This window comes from Salmo salar, chromosome 28 (genome assembly GCF_965601325.2).
Source record: "Salmo salar chromosome 28, fSalSal1, whole genome shotgun sequence".
NCBI classification, from domain to species: Eukaryota; Metazoa; Chordata; class Actinopteri; order Salmoniformes; family Salmonidae; genus Salmo; species Salmo salar.
The window spans coordinates 4,542,508-4,556,164 of NC_138318.1; the positions used below are offsets into that span (position 1 = coordinate 4,542,508).

Below are 13,657 nucleotides of genomic sequence, written 5' to 3' on the forward strand. Positions count from 1 at the left end.
GCACACTTAACCAGCATGGATACCACAGCATTCTGCAGCGATACACCATCCCATATCGTTTTCGCTTAGTGGGACTATCATTTGTTTTTCAACAGGACAATAACCCAACACACCTCCAGGCTGTCTAAGGGCTATTTGACCAAGGAGAGTGATGGAGTGCTGCATCAGATGACCTGGCCTCCACAAATCACCCGACCTCAACCCAATTGAGATGGTTTGGGATGAGTTGGACTGCAGAGTGAAGGAAAAGCAGCTAACAAGTGCTCAACATATGTGGGAACTCCTTCAAGACTGTTGGAAAAGCATTTTAGGTGAAGCTGGTTGAGGGGATGCCAAGAGTGTGCAAAGCTGTCAAAGGCAAAGGGTGGCTACTTTGAAGAATCTCAAATATAAAATATATTTTGATTTGTTTACACTTTTTTGGTTACTACATAATTCCATATGTGTTATTTCATAATTTTGATGTCTTTATTCTACAATGTAGAAAATAGTACAAATAAAGGAAAACCCTTGAATGAGTAGGTGTGTCCAAACATTTGACTGGTACTCTAAGTGCAGTTGAAATTCAGCCATAAAATCAATGACAGATAAATATGTATTTTCAATGTCTGTAAATTACATATTTCATTCAGCACCTAAAATGCACCTGATTTCAACGTCCGAAAAGTATGCATTTTCAACATCCGGAAAAATATCTTCAACTTTCATTCAGCACCTAAAATGCGCCTGACATCAACGTCTGGAAAAGACATCTAAACTATGTATTTTCAACATCAATTTGCTTACTGGGATCTTTGTATTTCCATACACCATACATTTTCACTTCAATAACAACACATATAAAACAGACTATACAGTTGCACTGCCCTTTTATATTTTTTTGATCTTCAAGGCTTTCAGAAATGTTCTGGGGGAAAAAGTACATTTGTGGTGCTTTTCCAATTAGACTTACCCCCACACCAGTGGGTCACCACTGTTTTATGCTCATGTTTCCTCAAGTGTTATTGTGTTTCCATCAGGAGTGTAACACTCAAGGCTTGCGGTGAGCAGAAGCAACAAACTCCGCATCATTCAAGACTGTTGCTTTGTGAGAAGGTGTTAAAGTTCACAGTTTGCCATTGTGATGTCAATGCCAGTTAAAGTACCAGTGGCCTGGCTTTGGTCCTAAATTAGTCCACCGGAGCCATGGACGGGTGCCAGCCCGCGCACTGTAGATGGAAACAGAAAAGTCTGAGCCTTTTGGGTAAAACACAGGGGTAAATCCTCATTGGAAATGCACCATTGCTAAGCTCAGTTCACGTTTACAGTCAGCCAAGGATAGAAATGCATCATGCACGAATTGTAGCAAATGTTTGAGTACACAGAACCTGTCATGTCACATTGCTATGGGACTGAATGGAAGGGACTGCTACCACTGTTCAGTTCATCAGTACGTCACACTGCATTCTCCCCCATGACTGATCAACTCTGACGTGTGTTAGAAGTGCTGTCTGAGTTTTCTTCACGTTTTCATGTTGTTTTTTGATGATTGCATGTGCTAGATTGCAGGTGAAATCTAGCAATAAACACTTGATGCGGGTGGGTAACGTCCCAATTTCACAATCCCAGACAGGATGATGTGACGGTCCCTCAGGTGAGTACATGGCCAGTCTGACTCTGTGTCACCCTCTGGTGGTGGAAATACTGCATCACCCAAGCTTGACAGCTTCAGGTCAGCATGTGCAAGATAATTTAAAAAAAAGAGTATGGGCAAGCTATCACCTTAGCACACATATACACCTGACATGACTGAACAAAAATCAGAAGTGGGTGGACAATATATGATGAAATGTTCCTTTTTTTTTTACAAGGCCTAGCTCTACTTAAACACATGTTCATCAATGTGAATGTCAGTCCATTAGCCAGTAAATATGAATGCGTCACATAATAAATATAAATAGGCCTAAATAGTCGCTCTGGATAAGAGCGTCTGCTAAATGACTTAAATGTAAATGTAAATGTATAATAACAGATGCGCATTCTCATTGATACTTTTCTTGTCTCAGAATCTTTAGCAGGGAGCCCGCTCACTCATCATGTGGGTGGGAAGCTGTTGTGGGGGCTGTGATCTCACAAAGGCAGCTTTTCCGCCAACCAATCCCTCCCTTGCTTTTCGGACCCTAGCACGGCCCCCTCAGCGGCCCCCTCCTCCTCTCCTCCCTCTCTCCATCCTCAGTTGTAGCAGGAATTTTCCACTCAGCGGCAGGCAAACATCGCAGCCAGCTGTGCTGTCAATTGAAGTATATGCACGCATGTGTAGGCGCATACAGAGGCTTCACCTCTCTCTCGTACACTCCTCCCCTCTCTCACTCGCTCGTTCTCTGACACAAACACATCGCCATACTGAACATATAGCACCACTGTGAATCCACTTCCTGCCTGTAGGTCAACGGCACATTTGTTTGGAACCCCATCTTGCCGCTCTTTTTTTTTGCCCCACGCTCACTAATGTAGCAAAGACCTTGGATGAAGTGACAACATTTACATTTAAGTCATTTAGCAGACGCTCTTATCCAGAGCGACTTACAAATTGGTGCATTCACCTTATGATATCCAGTGGAACAACCACTTTACAATAGTGCATCTAAATCTTTTAAGGGGGGGGGGGGGGTTAGAAGGATTACTTTATCCTATCCTAGGTATTCCTTAAAGAGGTGGGGTTTCAGGTGTCTCCGGAAGGTGGTGATTGACTCCGCTGTCCTGGCGTCGTGAGGGAGCTTGTTCCACCATTGGGGTGCCAGAGCATATAAACACTGGGAAAAAAACCTGCATTCCATCCAGTTTTTTTTTTATGTATGAGTGCGGGGATCTTTTCCCATGATGGTTAAACAGGGGAATGTAAAAACAGACACGGAGATGACTGCCTGTTGCCCGCCCCCCTTCCTCCCCCCCGAGTTGGTTGTAAACAATCAGGAAAGAATGTACTCTGACAGTGGTACTCTCTCGCTCTCTCTGCCAGCACTCTCTCTTTCACTCCATCCCTCGCTCTTTCTCTCTCTCTCTCTCGCATACACATAGGCTAAACCCACACAGGTATAAGTCCATTATCAAAGAGTCTCTACTCCTTCCTCAGCTCCACTCCGCTGGGTCAGGTAAGGACAAGAGAGGGGGTCAGCTGCACCACCCCCTCCCAAGATCCATTTCAAAACACATAGGAATATGTAGGCTACACTATGCTGGAAAAGTGAAGAGGGAAGTAGGGGATGATTATACAAGCCCTTGGCTGGGACCTAAGCAGTGAGCCAGGGGGTAGAGAATTGAAGGGGATAAAGGATACACAAATCTTTAATGAAGGAGGAGAGGAAAGAGACTTTAGAAGAGGAGCAAGTGGGACTCTTGAAGGGAAGGAGATGGTTCTCAGAGACGGCAGTGCAAAGAAAAAGTTTGAAATTCAGGGAAGTTGGGTAACTCATCATACATAAAATAAGACAAGGAAAGCTATTCAGTTATGTCTAGAGTTATAAAAACCCATTAAAAGAGTGTGTCGTAAGAGAGATGATGCACTTGTGGCAGCAGCTCTTCCTAGATAGCAGTGATTCAGTGCAGCTCCGTGTTCAGGGTTGGGCAGGTTGCTTTCTAAATGTAATCCATTAGTTACCTGTCCAGAATTGTAATCAGTAACAACTTTTGGATTACCCAAACTCATTTATGTAATCTGATTACTTTCAGTTACTTTCCCTTTTTTAATTTGTATTTATTTATTTAACTAGGCAAGTCAGTTAAGAACAAATTCTTATTTTCAATGACAGCCTAGGAACAGTGGGTTAGCTGCCTTGTTCAGGGGCAGAACGACATTGTCAGCTCAGGGATTCGATCTAGCAACCTTTCGGTTACTAGTCCAACGCTCTAACCACTAGGCTACCTGCCGCCCCAAATGCATTTGGTGTCTCATTATAGTGGTCAGACTCGCTCAGGTAGAACAAACTTAAATGTGTCAATGTATTTAAGTGTCATTTCTGATTTTAAAAGTCATCCAAGAAGTAATCATCTAGTTTTTCAATGTGTCATAATGTATTTAAAAGTGTGTAATCATTTCTGAATTTAAAAGTAATCCAAGAAGTAATCATCTAGTTTTTCAAAAGTGTAATCTGATGACAATATTTTTGCTTGTAATTTAACTGATTACATTTACAGTTTTTTTGTAATCAGTTACTTCCCAACCCTGCGTGTGTGTTTATGAATAAGTTATGGCAATATGCTAGATGGGGCATAAGGCGCTTATGGCCCAAGGAGAGAGAGGATAAGTAGACAGACAGATGAGAGGAAGCAGGGGTCCTGGGACTGAGTCAATGGGTGCAGACGTGCAGAGAGAGGAAGCAGAGGAGGGTGGGTTATGGTTAGGACTTGCAGAGAGAGGAAGCAGAGGAGGGTGGGTTATGGTTAGGACGTGCAGAGAGAGGAAGCAGAGGAGGGTGGGCTATGGTTAGGACGTGCAGGAAGGATCTATTACATAGCAGCCATCTATTACATAACGCAGAGAGTGAGAGAAAGATATGTAGAGAGAAATGTACAGGTCTCTCTTTTTGAAGATGTAATATGTGGCTTTTTCTTGTCATCAGGGCATGAGAGTCAGCAAAAACAAAAAACACAACTGCTCTCAAAAACTACAATGTATGTCACACAGTTCGCTGTGTCCTGTAATTCAAGGCCATGTGTGAACTGACTAGAGCTGTAAAGCAAGGTGTATGTCTGTCATTGTGGCAGTCATAACATCCTGTCGGTGTCCATAGACAGTGTCCATCTTGGGAGAGCCCTAAAAACACGCCCCTTCGATACAGTTACGTCTTTTCGTAACTGATTAGAAGGATTTACGCAAGAAATTAGGATAATAAGGTTAAGATTGGGACTAGCGAAAATTCTCTGCTAACCATACCTGCTACGAAGTGTCTTGTATCGAACTGGAGTGTTTTTAGGGACTCCCCTTTTGGGAATTGTTTTAGCACCACCAGGTGACAAAATTGAAAAACTACACCACACACACTAATTTCCTGCAGAACCGGAAATGGTGTCATCCATCAAATATGTCTGCTGCTGTTTTCTTCTGAAAACAAAACAATCTTGTGGAGAATGGCAAACATCGGAGATAACGAGCTAGAACAGCTCGAATACCTCTCGTTAGTATCCAAAGTGTGCACAGAACTCGACAACCACCTGGGGATAAGCGATAAAGATCTAGGTATGTAAACTGCAAGTTGTTGTTTAGCAGCTAACTAACCTGCTACATGTTTTCCAACGACAACTAGCTACCTAAGTTAATTGTCTACGGTCTTATACCCAAAACGAGTCCCAGTAACTCACTTGGCACTGTGGTTGTCTTGTTGCCAATACAAACTTATCCGGACTAACGTTAGTTAGCTAACTAACACACCAATGACATATGTCTGACCTAGCTAGCTAAATTAGTTATCAAACTCAAGGCGGCATTCTGGCTTCTCCCTGGCTACAGTTCTCAGCCAAAATTAGCTTCGCTCACGACTGCCTCATGTGAACTGAAATCCCAACGCCGTTTTAACGTTTAGAAACTGAAATAATCATTGGCACTTGTCTTCCATAAGCGATAAAGAATCTTCAAATATTTTTTTTTTACACTTACGGTATCAGTTTTGGACAGATCCATAACGTTACACCTATGGGTGACTCAATCTACGAAACACTTCCGCTACACTTACACACAGGTGTTATGCTAATGCTAGATGGCCAATTAGCACAAGTGGTCGCCTCTTGTCTTCTGTCTGTTAAAATAATAATATAACATAGATATGGCAGTGTGGGAATACTGACTATATCAAGGTGTGCATCAATGTAATCATTTATGTATATACACTACCGTACAAAAGTTTGGGGTCACTTAGAAATGTCCTTGTTTTTGAAAGAAAATCACATTTTTGGTCCATTTAAAAGAACACCAAATTGATCAGTAATACAGTGTAGACATTGTTAATGTTGTAAATGACTAGCTGGAAAGGCAGATTTTTTTTTTTTTAATGGAATATATACATAGGCTTACAGAGGCCCATTATCAGCAACCATCACTCCTGTGTTCCAATGGCACATTGTTAGTTAATTCAAGTTTATAATTTTAAAAGGCTAATTGATCATAAGAACCCTTTTGCAAGTATGTTAGCACAGCTGAAAACTGTAGTGCTTATTAAAGATGCAATAAAACTGGCCTTCTTTAGACTAGTTGAGTATCTGGAGCAGCAGCATTTGTGGGTTCGATTACAGAATCAAAATGGCCAGAAACAAAGAACTTTCTTCTGAAACTCATCAGTTTATTCTTGTTCTGAGAAATAAAGGCTATTCCATGCGAGAAATTGCCAGGAAACTGAAGATCTCGTACAATGCTGTGTACTACTCCCTTCACAGAACAGCACATACTGGCTCTAACCAGAATAGAAAGAGGAGTGGGAGGCCCCGATGCACAACCTGAGGAAGAGGACAAGTACATTAGTGTCTAGTTTGAGAAACAGATGCCTCACAAGTCCTCAACTGGCAGCTTCATTAAATAGTACCTGCAAAACACCAGTCTCAACGTCAACAGTGAAGAGGCGACTCCGGGATGCTGGCCTTATAGGCATAGTTCCTCTGTCCAGTGTCTGTGTTCTTTTGCCCATCTTAATCTTTTATTTTTATTGGCCAGTCTGAGATATGGCTCTTTCTTTGCAACTCTGCCAACGGAACATTTCAAGAACTTTTAAAGTTTCTTCAAGTACAGTCGCAAAAACCATCAAACGCTATGATGAAACTGGCTCTCATGAGGACTGCCACAGGAATGGAAGACCCAGAGTTCAAATCAAATTTTATTGGTCACATAACGTGTTTAGCAGATGTTATCTAACAATTACACAATATATACACACACATCTAGTACAGGAATGGAATTAAAAATATATGGACGAGCAATGTCAGAGCGGCGTAGAATAGTATAGGATACAGTATATAAACTCAGCAAAAAAAGAAACGTCCTCTCACTGTCAACTGCGTTTATTTTCAGCCAACTTAACATGTGTAATATTTGTATGAACATAAGATTAAACAGCTGAGACAAACTGAACAAGTTCCACAGACATGTGACTAACTGAAATGGAATAATGTGTCCCTGAACAAAGGGGGGGGGGCAAAAATCAAAAGTAACAGTCAGTATCTGGTGTGGCCTCCAGCTGCATTAAGTACTGCAGTGCATCTCCTCATGGACTGCACCAGATTTGCCAGTTCTTGCTGTGAGATGTTATCCCACTCTTCCACCAAGGCACCTGCAAGTTCCCGGACATTTCTGGGGGGGAATGGCCCTAGCCCTCACCCTCCTATCCAACAGGTCCCAGACGTGCTCAATGGGATTGAGATCCGGGCTCTTTGCTGGCTGTGGCAAAACACTGACATCCCTGTCTTGCAGGAAATCACTCACTTAATGAGCCGTTTGGCTGGTGGCATTGTCATGCTGGAGGGTCATGTCAGGATGAGCCTGCAGGAAGGGTACCACATGAGGGAGGAGGATGTCTTCCCTGTAACGCACTACGTTGATATTGCCTGCAATGACAACAAGCTCAGTCCGATGGTGCTGCGACACATCCACCCCCAGACTGTGACAGACCCTCCAATTCGCTCCAGAGTACAGGCCTCGGTGTAACGCTCATTCCTTCAACGATAAACGCGAATCTGACCATCACCCCTGGTGAGACAAAACCGCGACTGGTCAGTGAAGAGCACTTTTTGCCAGTCCTGTCTGCTCCAGCGACAGTGGGTTTATGCCCATAGGCGACACTGTTGCTGGTGATGTCTGGTGAGGACCTGCCTTACAACAGGCCTACAAGCCCTCACTCCAGCCTTTCTCAGCCTATTGCGGACACTCTGAGCACTGATGGCGGGATTGTGCATTCCTGGTGTAACTCGGCAGTTGTTGTTGCCATCCTGTACCTGTCCTGCAGGTGTGATGTTCGGATGTACCGTTCGCAGGTGTTACATGTGGTCTGCCACTGCAAGGACCATCAGCTGTCCGTCCTGTCTCCCTGTAGCGCTGTCTTACACGTCTCACAGTATGGACATTGCAATTTATTGCCCTGGCCACATCTACAGTCCTCATGCCTCCTTGCAGCATACCTAAGGCACGTTCACGCAGAAGAGCAGGGACCCTGGGCATTTTTCTTTTGGTGTTTTTCAGAGTCAGTAGAAAGGCCTTTTTAGTGTCCTAAGTTTTCATAACGGTGACCTTAATTGCCTACCGTCTGTAAGCTGTTACTGTCTTAACTGTTCCACAGGTGCATGTTCATTAATTGTTTATGGTTCATTGAACAAGCATGGGAAAGTGTTTAAACCCTTTACAATGAAGATCTGTGAAGTTATTTGTATTTTTATGAATTATCTTTGAAAGACGGGGTCATGAAAAAGGGACGTTTTTGTTGTTGATGAATTTACATATGAGATGGGTAATGCAAGATATGTAGGCATTATTAAAGTGACTAGTATTCCATTTATTAAAGTGGCCAGTGATTTCAAGTCTATGTATATAGGCAGCAGCCTCTGATGGCTATTTAACCTCTCTAGGGTCGGTGGGACGAAATCGTCCCACCTACGTAACAGCCAGTGGAATCCTGTGGCGCGTTATTCAAATACCTTAGAAATGCTATTACTTCAATTTCTCAAACATATGACTATTTTTACACCATTTTAAAGACAAGACTCGTTAATCTAACCACACTGTCCGATTTCAAAAAGGCTTTACAACGAAAACAAAACATTAGATTATGTCAGCAGACACCCATTTTTCAAGCTAGCATATAATGTCACAAAAACCCAGAAGACAGCTAAATGCAGCACTAACCTTTGATCTTCATCAGATGACACACCTAGGACATTATGTTATACAATACATGCATGTTTTGTTCAATCAAGTTCATATTTATATCAAAAACCAGCTTTTTACATTAGCATGTGACGTTCAGAACTAGCATACCCCCCGCAAACTTCCGGTGAATTTACAAAAAATTTACTAAATTACTCACGATAAACGTTCACAAAAAGCATAACAATTATTTTAAGAATTATAGATACAGAACTCCTCTATGCACTCGATATGTCCGATTTTAAAATAGCTTTTCGGTGAAAGCACATTTTGCAATATTCTAAGTAGATAGCCCGGCATCACAGGGCTAGCTATTTAGACACCCAGCAAGTTTAGCACTCACCAAAGTCAGATTTACTATAAGAAAAATGTTATTACCTTTGGTGTTCTTCGTCAGAATGCACTCCCAGGACTTCTACTTCAATAACAAATGTTGGTTTGGTCCCAAATAATCCATTGTTATATCCAAACAGCGGCGTTTTGTTCGTGCGTTCAAGACACTATCTGAAAGGGTAAAGAAGGGTGACGAGCACGACGCATTTCGTGACAAAAAAGTCTAAATATTCCATTACCGTACTTCGAAGCATGTCAACCGCTGTTTAAAATCAATTTTTATGCCATTTTTCTCGTAAAAAGCGATAATATTCCGACCGGGAATCTGCGTTTAGGTAAAAAGACGAAAGAAAATAAAGCACAGGGTCGACTCGTGCACGCGCCTAAGCCCATTGTCCTCTGATCGGCCACTTGCCAAACGCGCAAATGTGTTTCAGCCTGGGGCTGCCTCGATATCATTCAGCTTTTTCCCGGGCTCTGAGAGCCTATGGGAGCCGTAGGAAGTGTCACGTTACAGCAAAGATCCTCAGTCTTCAATAAACAGAGACAAGAAGTACAAGATCTTGTCAGAGAGGGCACTTCCTGTAAGGAATCTTCTCAGGTTTTTGCCTGCCATATGAGTTCTGTTATACTCACAGACACCATTCAAACAGTTTTAGAAACTTTAGGGTGTTTTCTATCCAAAGCCAATAATTATATGCATATTCTAGTTACTGGGCAGGAGTAGTAACCAGATTAAATCGGGTACGTTTTTTTTATCCGGCCGTGTCAATACTACCCCCAACAGGTTAACAGGCTGATGGCCTTGCGATAGAAGCTGTTTTTCAGTCTCTCTGTCCCAGCTTTGATGCACCTGTTCTGACCTCGCCTTCTGGATTTATAGCGGGGTGAGCAGGCAGTGACTCGGGTGGTTGATGTCCTTGATGATCTTTTTGGCCTTCCTGTGACATCGGTGCTTTTGATTGTGCTTCTGTATAAGTTTGAACGTTTTAGGTGACAAGCCAAATTTCTTCAGGCTCCTCAGGTTGAAGAGGCGCTGTTGCTCCTTAACCACACTATCTGTGTGAGTGGACCATTTAAGTTTGTCAGTGACGTGTACGCCGGAACTTGAACCTTTCCATTTCGGTCCCGTCGATGTGGCTAGGGGGGTGCTCTTTCTGCTGTTTCCTCAAGTCCATGATCATCTCCTTTGTTTTGTTGACATTGAGTGAGAGGTTGTTTTCCAGGCACCACACTCCCAGAGCCCTCACCTCCTCCCTTGTAGGCTGTCTTGTCATTGTTGGTAATCAAGCCTACTACGGTTGTCTGAACATTGTCTGTCATTTTATTTAGAATTCAAGGCACACTTGACCAATATGAATACCACAGCGATATGTCATCCCATCTGGTTTGGGCTTAGTGCCACTATCATTTGTTTTTCAACAGGACAATGACTCAACAAACCTCCAGGCTGTGTAAAGGCTATTTTACCAATAAGCAGAGTGATGGAGTGCTGCATCAGATGACCTGGCCTCCACAATCCCCCGACCTCAACCAAACTGAGATGGTTTAGGATGAGTCGGGCCACATAATGAAGGATTTTGGGATGAGTCGGACCGCAGAGTGAAGGAAAAGCAGCCAACAAGTGCTCAGCATATGTGGGAACTCCTTCAAGACTGTTGGAAAAGCATTCCAAATCACATACACTTCCAGGTGAAGCTGGTTGAGAGAATGCCAAGAGTGTGCAAAGCTGTCATCAAGGCAAAAAGTGGCTACTTTGAAGAATCTCAAATATAACATCTATTTTGATTTAACACTTTTTTTGGTTACTACATGATGTGTTATTTAGAAAATAGTAAAACTTTTGACTGGTAGTGTATGTGTGTGTGATAGAAAAATATATTTTTCTCTCTATCTATATATGGAAGATGAGGTCAAAGATTTTTAGCACTAACCCAACAGACCAGAGCCTGTCATTTCCAATGGGAACAAATTAATCATAGTGTGCAGAACAAGCAAGGAGGTGTGCCCAGCCAAGCACAAGCTAGTGAGATCCTATTGGCACGTTCTAGCATTTATTTGCATATTTCCGTTAGGGAACTCCCTCCCTGATGTGTGCAATAACTCAATTCGCCCTTTCACTCCTTCTAAACAATGCAATGTTTTGAAACTTTAGAAAAGGGTGAAGTCTACAAAACACAGTCCACTCTGTTACTGATTCTAGTTTTGGAAACAGAACTGTATGGAGATCAAATGTTTCATCGATGAGTAAATGAATGTTGGCTCATTGTTCTTTCTGTGATGAGGTCCTTATGCTTCCAATACCCTACCGCAAGCAATGAGTGTTAATGGTCTTAACAAAATGTCCCTGTAAGAGGATGTCTTCGTCCAATGACTCTTATGTGTGGAACTGAGTCATGCTCAATGGGTATGTCTGACCTTAAAGTTGGCTAGCTAGCTGGTGTGATAGCCTCGTTTAACAAGGCTACATTCTTAATGTTTAGGAGTAACATTACTTGGTTAATCCTGAACTAATGGGTCGTTTCTTTGCCACAGCCGAGTTTGTCATCAGCCTTGCTGAAAAGCAACCAACGTTTGATGGCTTTAAATCACTTCTATTGAAAAATGGCGCAGAATTCACAGTAAGTACAGACTACCTACTTTCCACTGCTATCTACTGTAACTAGCTAGTTAGATAGTAGCCAGCAGATCTGAACCGCTTGTGTACTGCTGCACTAGGGTTGTACAGACTTTGTGTAGATTAAGACACTGCGGAGCCTGCGCAAGATAAGGTTTGGAAAAAGTACCTCAATTCAGGGATAAGAAATGCGTGTGCTGTTACACCGAGAAGATTGAACTACCATTTTCATCCTCATGCTAACTATCAGTAGCCACAGCAGCCAGTATGGATTGGCATGTCTCGTTGAACAACAAAGGAGTTGATTGGCTGACACTATCATTCCAAAATGGCTGCTATGGCTTCTGCCACCTATCATGAGGACGAAAAGGGCAATTTTCCGTAAAAACTAGCAGCCGTTCGATCTTCTCGGTGTAACAGTTGGGATAATGGAACAAGTCGGGAGTACAATACATTTCTCATCCCTGGATTGAGGTACGTTTTCCAAGCCATATCTCGCGCCGGCTCTGAGGTGTCTTAATCTACACAGAATGTCTGTCCGACCCTAGTGCAGCTGTAAGCAAGCGGGTATGATCTGATGGCTACAGTTGAAGTCGGAGGTTTACATACACCTTAGCCAAATACATTTAAACTCAGTTTTTCACAATTCCTGACATTTAATCCTAGTAAAAATTCCCTGTTTTAGGTCAGTTAGGATCACCAATTTATTTTAAGAATGTGAAATGTCAGAATAATAGTAGTAAATCTTCATTTAAGATTTTATTTCTTTCATCACATTCCCAGTGGGTCAGAAGTTTACATACACTCAATTAGTATTTAGTAGCATTGCCTTTAAATTGTTTAACTTGGGTCAAACGTTTTGGGTAGCCTTCCACAAGATTCCCACAATAAGTTGGGTGAATTTTGGCCCATTCCTCCTGACAGAGCTGGTGTAAATGAGTCAGGTTGGTAGGGCCTCCTTGCTCGCACACGCCTTTTCAGTTCTGCCAACAAATTTTCTATAGGATTGAGGTCAGAGCTTTGTGATGGCCACTCCAATACCTTGACTTTGTTGTCCTTAAGCCGTTTTGCCACAACTTTGGAAGTGTGCTTGGGGTCATTGTCCATTTGGAAGACCCATTTGCGACCAAGCTTTAACTTCCTGACTGATGTCTGGATTTTGCTTCAATATATCCACAATTTTCTTGCCTCATGATGCCATCTATTTTGAAGTGCACCAGTCCCTTCTGCAGCAAAGCACCCCCACAACATGATGCTGCTACCCCTGTGCTTGACGGTTGGGATGGTGTTCTTCGGCTTGCAAGCCTCCCCCTTTTTCCTCCTAACGTAACGATGGTCATTATGGCCAAACAGTTTTATTTTGTTCCATCAAACCAGAGGACATTTCTCCAAAAAGTGTGATCTTTGTCCCCATGTGCAGTTGCAAACCATAGTCTGGCTTTTTTATGGCGGTTTTGGAGCAGTGGCTTCTTCCTTGCTGAGCGGCCTTTCAGGTTATGTCAATTTCGGACTCGTTTTACTGTGGATATAGATACTTTTTTACCTGTTTCCTCCTGCATCTTCACAAGGTCCTTTGCTGTTGTTCTGGGATTGATTTGCACTTTTCGCACCACAGTACGTTCATCTCTAGGAGACAGAGCGCATCTCCTTCCTGAGCGGTATGACTGCTGCGTGGTCCAATGGTGTTTATACTTGCGTACTATTGTTTGTACAGATGAATGTGGTACCTTCAGGCACTTGGAAATTGCTCCCAAGGATGAACCAGACTTGTGGAGGTCTACAAATATTTTTTTCTTCTTAGGTCTTGGCTGATTTCTTTAGATTTTCCC

At 42.6% G+C, this 13,657-nt stretch overlaps 1 protein-coding gene across 2 annotated transcripts in view; it reads left to right on the forward strand.

The window, feature by feature from the left end:
• The first annotated feature begins 5,017 nt into the window (after positions 1–5,017).
• The window catches only part of LOC106589300 (ATP-dependent RNA helicase DHX8), a 30,909-nt gene continuing 22,269 nt past the window's right edge, over positions 5,018–13,657 (forward strand). Inside the window, exons 1-3 of one of the 2 annotated variants that reach the window (XM_082970392.1) lie at positions 5,054–5,215; positions 10,637–10,903; positions 11,747–11,832. Coding sequence is in view for 1 of the 2 variants with exons in the window: in XM_014179090.3 (XP_014034565.1) it covers positions 5,107–5,215; positions 11,747–11,832 (195 nt within the window). In the remaining variant the exon portion in view is untranslated. Of the gene's footprint in view, positions 5,216–10,636; positions 10,904–11,746; positions 11,833–13,657 lie in introns of both variants that reach the window. The other variant, XM_014179090.3, reaches the window with a different exon arrangement.